The 12,513-nt window shown below is 31.2% G+C and overlaps 2 protein-coding genes and 1 non-coding gene across 6 annotated transcripts; 2 read left to right on the forward strand and 1 right to left on the reverse strand.

Moving 5' to 3' along the window:
- Positions 1-13: 13 nt before the first annotated feature.
- Positions 14-10,068, forward strand: LOC105249011. Of its 4 annotated transcripts, none has more exons than XM_025406337.1 (9): positions 14-57; positions 544-853; positions 3,821-4,097; positions 4,177-4,409; positions 5,606-5,991; positions 6,253-6,464; positions 6,862-7,490; positions 7,701-8,117; positions 9,941-10,068. In XM_025406337.1, the coding sequence occupies exons 2-9, from the start codon at positions 819-821 to the stop codon at positions 9,966-9,968; spliced, it is 2,217 nt and encodes a 738-aa protein (XP_025262122.1). In that variant the 5' UTR covers positions 14-57; positions 544-818; the 3' UTR covers positions 9,969-10,068. The 4 variants fall into 4 exon arrangements, with proteins under 4 accessions (XP_025262122.1, XP_025262121.1, XP_025262120.1 ...); XM_025406336.1 differs by having other exon boundaries at positions 21-57; positions 6,187-6,464; positions 7,701-8,190; XM_025406335.1 differs by having other exon boundaries at positions 21-57; positions 6,187-6,464.
- Trnal-aag lies at positions 2,851-2,932 on the reverse strand. The gene has a single exon. It is a non-coding gene; the product is annotated as a tRNA-Leu (tRNA).
- Positions 10,069-10,299: 231 nt separating the features above from the next.
- Positions 10,300-12,154, forward strand: LOC105249012 (multiple coagulation factor deficiency protein 2 homolog). The gene is made up of 6 exons (XM_011254142.3): positions 10,300-10,467; positions 10,585-10,701; positions 10,861-10,911; positions 11,038-11,216; positions 11,449-11,597; positions 11,706-12,154. Exons 2-6 carry the CDS (start codon positions 10,594-10,596, stop codon positions 11,873-11,875), a joined length of 657 nt encoding a protein of 218 aa, XP_011252444.1. The 5' UTR covers positions 10,300-10,467; positions 10,585-10,593; the 3' UTR covers positions 11,876-12,154.
- The last annotated feature ends 359 nt before the right edge of the window (positions 12,155-12,513 follow it).

Here is a 12,513-nt window from a genome sequence, read left to right on the forward strand (position 1 = left end):
AAAAAAACAACACTTTGCTAAAGAATATACAAAATATCACCTAGTATAACTTCAAAGGTATGTATCTCTCGATAATCATTGATAAAAATCGACGACACATTTTTATCAGCTAAAAATTGCTTATAAATTTTTAATTTCTGAATAATTATATAATATTATATAATAATATTATATTTATATAATATAATATATAATATAATTATATAATATTATATAATAATATTATATAATATTATATAATAATATTATATAATAATATTATATAATATTATATAATATTATTTAATAATATATAATTATATAATATTATATAATAAGAGTGAAACAATTTAAAAAGCGAATAAATTTAACTGACGAAATAATTGTAATTCGAAGAGACACTATATAAGTCAATGAAAAAAAAAATTATCTCAATACAATATTTATTTGTGAATATAAATGTTCGATTAAAATGATTCCTCATTTGTGACGAATGAAACTTTACTGCTTTTGTTGTTATTAACGCCTGTTATTTACGACTTTGTTGTTATTAATTAATCGCAGGTTCGTCCAACCCGGTATTCATTTCGACACTATCCTCCTTATACCACCCTGCCACCCTTGGGTGCACCAATCCTCGCAGCTGCGCAGGTGTATCGCCCCTAGCACCTTCTTATCAACATCTCCGAAGAGCCAGTCGCGCCAGAAAGAAGGCTTGGCTCCTTCGTACCTCTCCTTGCTTTTCGTTCCACGCGGACGTCGTCTTCAGGGACGAGTTCCCCTGACCGTGTCATCACTTCGCATCCTCCCGAAGGGCGATCGCTGGACAAGACGATGCGATGGGCGAGGGAAAAAGCGACCGTTCCGGTAAAAGGTAACGTGTTTCGCGCTTCTCCGGGCCAGCCGATCGAAGAATACACACGCCGTACTATTTAATTAAATCTGTTTAATATAAATTCACGATAAGAGTCGCTTGCCACTGTTCGCTCATTATTCTTTTTTCCCGCAAAGATTTAAAAGTTCCAAGATGAAGACAACTGTTATGTAGAAAATAGTGTGCATGCACAACTATTTGTCAATATTATTTTTTTATGCAACTGTTCGTTTCTTTTTCCTTTCGTAAATGTTCATTGCGTAAATTGTTTATGCGAGAAACAACTCATAATTGAAATGAATCGTTTTTAAAAATCATATTTTTATGCGAGAAACAACTCATAATTGAAATGAATCGTTTTTAAAAATCATATTTTTATTATTATTTTTTTAAATCTTTCAATTATTTTCCACATAAGAAGAAAACATCAACTGTAAAAAATTGATTTCTTTTTTATTATACTTGCTTATATATTCTTTTCCAATTCAATTTTTTTATATTTTTGATATTTTTTTATTATAAAGATACGGATTATTCAGTTGCTGTAGCTTATTATTTCAATTAGTATAGCAATTTACAATATGTATGATTGCAGATATGTATAATTTTTATTATACAAGATGAAATTTATGTGTTGCTTTATATATATGATATTTTGAAATATAAATTCAAAAGATCAGGCATCTTTTATGTATTCTATATATCATGGAATACCTATTTACGTGATTGCTGCTAAATCGATATTGAATTGAGGGAAATTATTTACGAGTATCGATATTAATTTAATTTCCCATTTAACGCGTGATACTTTCAATAATAATCTTTAATTTGAGATAAGTGGCAAGCGCATTTCTTGCGATCGTGCTTTCAACTAAATGATCATCTCGCCTGAAAAGTCGTTTAATCCCATTTACCCCGATCGTTAGTCACGCCTACCCAATAATGTAACAGCTCTCAAATACGTCGATACCGTTCACCGCATTAATTTGCCAAAGTAATCAGAGATGGTAATCAAATGCAAAAACTGTACATTTAAGTCTTTTCATACCTCATCACGCCACGTGATGATACATATCTTTCACACAGGATAATTCTAATAATTTATAATTAGTAATTGTAGGATTATTCTGATCTCTGTAATATCTAACTTTATCCTTTTTATATGCATACTTTACATACTGTACAAATGTATGTAATTTTCTAAATATTTCTCAGAATGGCCTACGATAAAATAATATAATTATCTCATATGCTATTAAAACAGTATCAAAATACTTTTTATACATGTCATGTTACATTTTTCTATCAATCAAGATCAGAAATAATATATGAAAATATTTTATGAAAAAAGCTATATAATAAGATTTCTGTATCTCTTTTAATAATGAAATAATGTTGTTAAAAAAATAAGAAACTATTAAAAGGCCAATTAAAAAAAAATTAAAATATGCATATGAAGTGGGATATATTATTTTTGAATATTAAGAGATAGATGAGAGAGAAGCATATTAAAATATTTAATTTTCTCTCGATTCACATGTGATTGCGTTTCTAATTAAAGCTCAAGTTGATTCAAAAAATCTCGGACTTTTGATGGCCACGGCCTGGATTCCTTCTGTTAAGGAAGCTCGCGTGCAAGCACCGGCGGCGGCTCTGTAAAATGCGTTTAGATTGAATCACGCACTGAGACCGCAGAACAACTGACCGGTTGGCGATATGTCGTATCACGAGTTCGTCGGTGCGTGCGAATCATGTGGTGCGGACATTAATTTAGCCGCGCATACAAATTTGTCGTGCGGAGAGTGAGAATAATAGGGGTCGCGGTTAAAATCGGGGTCATTGGGTCGAACAAACCTCGACATTATGAATCGACCGAGAATAAATCGGCGGACAAAAGAGATTGGTGCGATTTGTACGAAGAAAGCGCCGAATGAAACGTTATCAAAATTTCTTATATAGCAATAGAGAATAAAATAATAAAATGGAGGAAAAAAAATTGGCAGCGATGGGATTCGAACCCACGCCTCCGAAGAGACTGGTGCCTTAAACCAGCGCCTTAGACCGCTCGGCCACGCTACCATACGTGAGTCTACCCCTCTCACCCTGACATACAAGAGAAATTTTGCTAATTATTCTGATTATTCTGATTACTATAACACTCAACTTTATCTTCTTTTACATGTACACTTTACATAAATATTTTTCAGAATAGCTTGCGATAAAATAATATCATAGTTAATGCTGTTAAATTAAAATTAAAATACTTTCCACATTATATTTTTCTATCAATCAAATACATTTTACATAATAATCTTATCTTTTCTTTTCTCTATTTAATCAATCGATTTTTTTCATTTATTAAGAAATTTATTTTTCTATCATTTTGATCACAATTAAAATAACATTTTTTTGGAGACATCTTATGGATGTCATATTCATTCCCGACGTAATTTCGCGAGGTCTGACGTGCGCACGAGCCATTATGCCAGGATGAGATTTATTTTTCAAGCTGCGCGTTTTGCAGATCGATTCGTCGCATTTGGGAGAGCCATTGTAATGGCATGTACGGCACTTTCGTACCACTCTCTTCCTGTTCCTCGTCCTATCACCGTACCTCCTCGCCGCTTCAGCCGGCCCGCCCTTTTATATCCCTAATTCGCGTCCCTGATACTTCGGCTCTTCGTCATCTTCAGTAAGCTCGAGCCATCCATCCGTATCACATCGCAAACTATCTCATATATTCTGTATGATCGTGGATATATGATAGTTTAAATTAACAAAGTTTAACATGAATAAAAAACTGTTTTTAAATACTTAGCGAAAATATATAATTATTTCCTTCAAAGAGTGGAATAAAATATGGAATAAATATGCAATGAATTAAAAATAAAAAAATAAGACCTAAAAATAAAATAAATTAAATTAAGAAAATGTATGATATGATTTTATAATTAAGATTACGATTAGGCAAAGATCCTCCTCTCGCGGTGTCGGCAAGTCATCCCCGGATTTCGAGATAACGCATGGTAAAGGCAAGGAGAAAAAGGGACGTAAGGGCAAGACTAAGGAGAGATGGCCGTTTCTCGAGGGATTGACGGTCGACGAATTGGCTCGTTATCGGAGAAGACGCGTGCAGGATCGACCGAAGGACAATCTTCAGTCATATCCAGAGTCAGGGGTCCAGCAGGATTCTGCATCTGAATATCGCCGCGCCTTCGGTGTAAATGTTGAGGAACTTTCCAAGGTATTTATACGATATTTATATCAACTAAATGTATATCGAAATAATTTATACATATTAAAAACATATACATGTGTAATAGGAAAATGTCTGGCCAATAGAAGGAGGAAAGTCCGAGGATTATTCGGAGGAAACTCTCGAGGATGCGCAATCTTTGCATCATATGGATTTTCGAGAGCGCAAAACAATCGAGGATCCATCCGCAAAAGAAGAGAATGCCTTTGTTCAATTGGGTCAAGGAAACGGGACGATGGAAACACGAGTGGAAGCTCCGCACTTCGAGATGTCGTTCAGACGACCGTCGCTTATCAGAAGGTAGGTAAGCTATTAATTATCATTGTTATAAATGATAATATAATTAAAATTAATACATATTTAATGCCATTAATATATGTAACCAGCATGTATTTTAATAATATGCGCAATGATATAAATAATAATAATATATAACATTATTATTATTTATATTATTGTTTATATATTTTTTATATATATTATTAAATGTTTGCGTAGAATATTTATCAAATGTTTTATATAAAAAATCTTTTATTCTTTCCACATTTCTTGCTTCTTATTTATACAATTATTACATATAATACGTATTTAATGGCATTTAATGTATATTGTTTTCAATTGTATTTTAATTCATAATATAAAATATCTCATATAAGAAGACATTTTATAATAAAATCATAATTTAAAATTTACAAATTAATAATTATAATAAATTATAATTAAAAATTTACAAATTAAAAGTTAAATATTAATTAAAATAAAAATGTTTTATATAAATATTATAATAATATAATGTTACATATACATATTTTCAGTAAAAAATTTATCAAAAAAGATTAAGAAAATTATATGCACATGCGTGTGTGTGTATGTGCAATAAAATATCATATGTAGCACGTATAGATTGATATCTAATTTTAATTCGGTCATTCGCTTAGCTAGCTTCGCGAAGATTATCAATTCTTTTCTGTCGTGAATCTTTTAGGACATTATATCAAAACTGTCCCGAGACACGCAAATTCGTGTAAATATCGAAGAAACATAAATTTGATTGTCATGCAACTAAATTGGCAATTTAATAGTAGCAACCGACTTTCTATTTTCTTTTTTATTGGATTTCTGTAACATCTAATAAGTCACGAACATATATTTTAAACTGTCGCAGTTTTCAGTAAGTGGTTACTCAATAATGTTCTTATTGATATATCAAACCAAGCAAATTGAATTGTATATAATAATGCAACAAACTTTCTTTTAAAATATCAAAATTCTATAACACATACACATACATATATAATTTTTATATTAAATAATTTTTAATTTTGTGAAGTTTATTAGTGATACATCTAAAAGATATTAAAAAATAAACATAAATAATAGAAGAAGTTGAGCAATATGAAAGATGAAGATCAGTTGAAATGTTATGATTGATGCATTTATCAATTATCTAGTTCCTATTAACTTAAAACTGGCGATTCGTCCATTATCACGAAAAGGGGTACTAGCTTAAAATGCGGCGGGGATTTCTATACTGATACGGAAACGTATTCGGCGTACGTGCCTTATGAGGGGCAGCATCGTGCCGAGCTTGCGCGTCGACCTACGTCCTTGAAGATGGAGGGTGACCTGGACACCATGACAGAGAAATGCGAGAAATTTATCGAATGGCTGAATGTTAGTCGACCGGAACTTATGCGTATACCCACTCACCTGAAGATGGAGGGCGAGTTGGAGACATCGACCGAAAATCAGGACAAGTACGTTCCCTTTGTGGGAGCGCGGAGACCGGAATTGTTGAGACGAGGCACAAATTTGAAGCTCGAAGGAGATACCTACTTTGTACCGGAATACACTGATGTGTTCAGAGATTATCATGTCACAGGTAGTAATATTAAACTTTGAAAAAAATGCGGCAAATAAATGGATGAAAAAATATTTTTAAAACGTTGTAGTAGAAAGTATTTTCACATGACTATGAATTAAAATAATGAAAGTTATAAAACTTTTGTTAATTTAAAATATGCTTAGCGAGATATATAACAGTCTTTTTTATACTTTATACTTTTTATACATGTAGATAGACTGCAGCCGAAAAAGCCGCAAACGCATTTAAAAGTTGAAGGTGATTTTTTCCAAAACACAGAGAGCACTGAAAATTTCGTTCATCCTCGTATCAAGCAGACGCAAGAAATAGACACTAAACAGATCAAAGATGATGATGATGAAGAAGATAAATGGATAGATGATCAAGAAGAGAAGCAAAGAAAAGACGAAGAGATGAGGATATTGGTGTCAAAGTTAGAAGATCTGAATGGTCGGCCGCTCGAAATTCCGGAATATCGAGATGCCTATAAGGTATTTATTCTGTGCTTTTTTTATTAGTTGCATTTAAAACAAATTTTTTAAAGAAAATTACATTTTATATTTATCTTCACTTAAATATTGTAATGTATAGTAACATCTTTTATGTATTAACTATTAACTTATTATTAAATTATTATTGATATCATCAGTAGTTGTATTATTTAATTACATCTGTTTCTAAAAGATTTAAATTTAAGATCTAGATGCAAAAATCCAGAATCTGTTAAAAACAAAATAGGGAAGAAATGTAAGAAATTAGAGAAAGAATATGTCAAAAATCAATATTAAATAAAGATGCATGAAAATATTGAAAAGATAAAACAGACGCTTGTTCTTTTGATTATTTATATGCAAGCTGGAGATGTATGATTACTAATAATTATTATAGGATTTTCCACGCGAACGGCCCAAGTTCGCAAAGCCGGATGACGAAATAGGTCGCGCTGATGGCTCAAAGGTATCTTCGCCATCGCGCTCTAAGTTTTCCATGAAAATCGATCAAGACCCAGAGTACCAGTCTAAGTATATGGATTATCCGCGAGATCGTCCTATCTATCGTAAGCCACCACCGATATTGCGACCGACAAACATCTCTTCCGGTCGCAGTAGCGCGTGTTTCGGCAGACCAGTTCGTCAGGAGTATCGTGCATTCGAGTATGAACCTACAAGTGAAGTGAGATCTCAGTATGTTCCTTACGGATACATACCAAGAGTCGAAACACTGAAAATGCCGGCGAATTTACGTTTGGAAGGTACCTTTGATCTTCAACCTGAGTATAGAAATGCTTATTGCGCGAAATATAATCGTCAGGAATGCACGGAACCTAAAACGATCTATGGTAGAGGCGATCATAGCCCAAACGTTACAAAAAGAAGAGAACATTATTGGTTGAGAGACGACAATAGTGGTCAGTGCGATAAAACGATCGCTGGTCAAGAACAAAATGCTTTTTGTGTATTGGACACGCGAATGCATGAAGATAATGTCACTGGAAAACCACCGCCCGCCAGCAGAAGGTACGTTCAACTCTATCATTTTCTAAGAAAATGATAGGAAAAATTTTCAAGCTGTGTCGTGAGATTATTATCTATCATTAAAAAAATATTTATCTTAGATTGAAGCTTTAAAAAATAAAAATTTTGGAAAACGATATTGAACTTAAAAACCTTTCTATTTTTATAAAAATAAATTTTTTTTTAATTTTAAAATAATCTCAATTTTTTCAGGAGCTCCAGATTGTCTCAAACGATGGTGCCAAGACCGACGCAGCTAGACCTGACGGATCGCGCAGTTACCACAAGAATCTCGCGATCTCCTAGTCCAACATATCGATTACACGTTTGTGACGTTGACAATGAGCCGCGAGGTTTCGGTCGTAGACAATCTCCCGGAAGGGGTGTTCGTAGTCCTTCGGTCGATCGTACGATTCAGGACGACATCAGATCTTATTCGCCTAGCTTTGGCAGGAGCAGACAGGATCGTCGCATCAATGATCAACCATTCGTAGTTTTAAATAACGCATCAAAAAACATGTCGGGTAGAAGCGAAGTTCGCAGAAAGAATCGCATAGACAGAAATGTCGATGTTACGGTACCGATTTCTCGAGGAAGACCCAGAACTCCGACCAGATGGATGCCACCATGGTACGACAATACAAATACGATCTAGAACTCTCGATCAAGCAGAGTATGTTGAAAATATGTGCTACCATTACTGGTAATTTGCTGCCTGAAATTTCTATGTTATACGAAGAATGTAAACCAGCGACAAATGTATGGATACACTGCCTATAACTTTGTATGCAGAATAACTGAAATCAATTGATAAAATCAATCTTTGAATATTTATATATTTAGAAACTATTAATCTTCCTTGCAGAGATTCTTGAAGCAAATGTTACAAAAGTCACATTTTCTGCAATGTATTCGTATATGAACTGATTTACTGTACTTATATCGTGTTTGTTAACGCTAAATGAGATTGTTTTATTCTCAGCACGAGATAAAATGCAATTTCTTTGTATATAAGAGAAATAAAACTCAGAATTAATTACATTCAGGACTAAATGTAGAATATATGAATAGAGAAAAGAAAAGAGAGAGAGAGAGTATTATATTCATGTTATAAATTATTTGTTGATTGTATACGTGTTATATATTCTATATATATTCTACATTTACCTTAACGCACAACAGGAATTTATTTAAATCGTTAATAACGACATACATAAATATTTCTCTCATTGGTTCCAAGAATGTAAAATAATTACAATGGAGGGAATTTTTATCCAAATTTGGGAACTTTGAAAAAATTTTATTTTATACGATTATAAAATTTAATTTTTTAATTGAGATGCTCTCGTTCGATATATGCTGATCATGTAACGTTATTATTATAACTATAGAATTATATAATAGATATAATGAGAAGATATACTCGTATTATATATACTGCCAATATTTGTTAATTAATACGATCAAATATATACGAACAATGTAGCTTTACTTGATCTTTTTTTGATGTCATATCGTAGATTATCATCATATATTGTGTTATTATTTTGTTGCTATATCGTGATAGAATACTGATAATAGAATACTGATAGAACTGATAATATTCGTAATAAATGAATCTGTTTATGATATCAATTAAATAATATTTCATAATTATATAGTTATATAATTATCAATGTTATAATAATATAATTGAAGTATTTACTATAAAATACAATATGTAAGAGTATTAATTGATAATTATATAATTCTTATATAACTTTATATCTTTAATTATAATTACCGATTTTTATTTTATTTATTCAAAATTATTTAATTGATATCATTAATTTTGTCTTAACTTATCGTAACTTTTTGAATAATAATTTTAAATTTGTTTCTAATCTCTCTTCATGATTTTCATACAAATTTCCGCGATAAAAGATGTTAAGCACATTAATTTTCTAATTAAAAACAAAAATGTTGTAAATTAGAATTCTATTTATTTAACACTATGAAAATTTCATATCTTTTGATTAACTAATTTTGCAACGAAAGAGGTAAAGATTTCTTTACTCTGATTCTTTGATCAATTATACGCTTCGAAACTTTTTAGGAATGGAATGTGCTATTAAAACATTTTTTTTTTTTAAACCAAACAAGGTCACGCATTTTAATGTTCGCTTTTAATCTATCTCTTATAATAAATCCTTCTCCCTTGACCCCTTTTTACCGAATCAGCAGCTAATGTTCCGACTATGTATTTTATATATTTATAATGTCATTGAAATTGCGTGGATATCAATACGAAAAGATATTTTAAGAATTCTTCATTTATTTTCTATCAGATTTGTACACATCGAATTGTCAGATACGGTGTGAATATTAGATAATAATAATAGATATATTATATTAATAATAATAGATATATTATATTAATAATAATAAATATATTATATATTTTTTTTCGACAGTGCCATAAAATTCGGGTGCGGGTATTAATGTCAGTCAAACTTTCTTCTTTTGCGCATGCGCAACGTAACGATGACGATTATAGCCACGTGTACGCAGGGATTCTCTGTTTTGGCGGGACGTCACAGAGGACAGCTATAAAATAAATAAATTAATTAATTAATTGGTGCATATCATTTTTTAACTTCATATTAATTCATTTAACTTCAATTAATTCATTTTAATTAATTTTTCAAAAATTTCTAAATTACTTTTAAAGACAATCAAACTAAAATCATACAGGACCTTACTTTTTCCGCAAGATTTAACTACTTCTACCATATTCAATGCGCATGCGCGAAAAAAGGACTCTAACCACTAGCCTGTCCACGTCAGTCATGTCCAAGCCTGTTTAAGTTTATGCGTTCGTGTTCATGGGAACTCGTGTCATAACCTAAGTCTTGGTTTTTACTCGAAATCCGATGATAGTCGATAAATGAAACATTTACGCAGATGACAAGTTATTTGGATATTTCCTAGTGTAAATAAGGTACTTGATAATATCACGTACATGCAAATCGATCAAGATTGTGCAACGCGAAGTGTAATAATATCTTAAATATGGACGAGTAATGTATATTGTTTTTTTTTTCTTTTTGTTGGATAGTGCAGCAAAATGTATTGGACGCTGTGCATATTGATAATCGGATCGTTCGGCTGCAAATACATCCATGCTCAGGCGCAAAGAGTCGCACCGGGTGTACCACCTCAGCATTATCAGCAGGTAAGCCACGCTTTCGAATGTTGGCAAACATATGGTTCAATGTAAAACAATACTCGGTAGCATTGACATTGAAGTTAATCCGAATTATTTTGATACGACTTAATTTCTGATGTATATGCATTGCGTTTTAATATATTATTCGCTTTCTCTGTTTTTTAGCCTGGTCAAGTACCGCAGCAACATATGCACCAAGTTCCACAACAGCAACAAGTAAATTTCTTCAGTTATAACTTAATTATATATCACTCATTTGTATCATTGTCTCTCTCTTTTTTTAGTAGTTTTTTTTAACTTTCAATTTCAATAAATCATTAATTTATCAAAATTTTGTTCAAGTATCAACAAGTACCAATGCAACAACAAGCTCCTGTTCAACATATTCCGATACAACAACAGGCCCCTGTTCAGCAAGTACCAATTCAACAGCAAGCTCAACAAGGACATAGACATGTACATGATCAATCTCATGGACAACCTCAGCTACTTAATACCGCCAATATAATTCATGAAAAAGAGTAAGTATCGAGTAGAGGAATTCATTAAAAAAGAAAAATGATAATTTTGTTTGCTTGTATTAATTATTCACTAAAATATATGCTGATTATTAATTATCTTTAAAACCTAATTTAATAAACTCAAATATCTAAGAATTTTATATACTTTCAAATTTTTTAGAAATTTTTTTAACAATTTTAATTGTTGAGGCATATGTTATAAGAATTCTTATTCTTTCTTTCTTTCTATTAGACATATTGCAGAGCATGCTGATGTTCCAATAGATACCAACAAGATGACAGAGCAGGAGTTGCAGTTTCATTATTTTAAAATGCATGATGCAGATAATAACAATAAATTAGATGGTTGCGAGCTCATCAAATCTCTTATACATTGGCATGGTATACAGCACTTTATCTATCTTTCCTTTTCTTATTACATTCTCTCTAATATAACTTGAATTAATAAAAAAATTTGCGTTATATATATTCATTATATATCTATTGCAGAACAGGGTAATGTGGAAGGTAAACAAAACAAGTTGTTCAAGGATGAGGAATTGGTGCAATTGATAGATCCAATACTTAGCATGGATGATACTAACAACGATGGCTACATTGATTATCCTGAATTTATACAAGCCCAACAGAACGCTGCTGCAGCTGCTACAAATCCATAATTGTGAATCTCTTACAGCTTGGTGTAAACTTTAATTTAAAATAAGGTTTATAAAAGTTGTCTATAGAGAAAAACTTTATTATGAATATTTCTTTAATAACACAATATTTACATTGCGCTGTTTATATGATAAGCTGAGATTTATTACTTGTATGACTAGTTTTTCACAGATCTAATCAGTATATACTAGTATATACAATTTAAGGGAAGAGGAAAGTAGCTTTCTGTATATTGTCGATATTATATACAAAAATGTAATTAAAAAATAATTTGGGAATATGGAGCTTTTTCTTTAATTATTTTTTAATTATGTTTTGAGATTAATTTTATAAAAAATAAAAGTATCTATTACACACATTACTCTTGTAAATGGTTATAATATTCTAATATTATTAAATTGAATTTTTGATACACCAAGACTGTTTCTAAACGAGAATATTTTATAGAAAATCTCGTATTTTGTTAATAAATAAAATGGTCATTTATTAATTTTTATTGTTATTGAATTAAAATACATATAAATTAATAGCGTAAGTTTACAACAATGTTCAATGTAACAATATTATGTTAAAAACATGGATGTTCCATTCCATAGTAAATATCTCTGTATAGCGACACAAGTCCAAAAGTTTTATATGC

This window comes from Camponotus floridanus, unplaced genomic scaffold (genome assembly GCF_003227725.1).
Source record: "Camponotus floridanus strain SB8 unplaced genomic scaffold, Cflo_v7.5 scaffold14, whole genome shotgun sequence".
Classification (NCBI taxonomy): Eukaryota; Metazoa; Arthropoda; class Insecta; order Hymenoptera; family Formicidae; genus Camponotus; species Camponotus floridanus.

Bases quoted from the DNA above. Each gene is read 5' to 3' on its own strand.
- LOC105249011 (XM_025406335.1), top strand. From the start codon at position 819: ATGGGCGAGGGAAAAAGCGACCGTTCCGGTAAAAG. The intron at 854-3,820 runs GTAACGTGTTTC...GATTACGATTAG, and splicing joins AGCGACCGTTCCGGTAAAAG to GCAAAGATCCTCCTCTCGCG. The intron at 6,465-6,861 runs GTATTTATTCTG...TAATTATTATAG, and splicing joins AATATCGAGATGCCTATAAG to GATTTTCCACGCGAACGGCC.
- LOC105249012 (XM_011254142.3), top strand. From the start codon at position 10,594: ATGTATTGGACGCTGTGCATATTGATAATCGGATCGTTCGGCTGCAAA. The intron at 10,702-10,860 runs GTAAGCCACGCT...TCTGTTTTTTAG, and splicing joins CACCTCAGCATTATCAGCAG to CCTGGTCAAGTACCGCAGCA. The intron at 11,217-11,448 runs GTAAGTATCGAG...TCTTTCTATTAG, and splicing joins AATATAATTCATGAAAAAGA to ACATATTGCAGAGCATGCTG.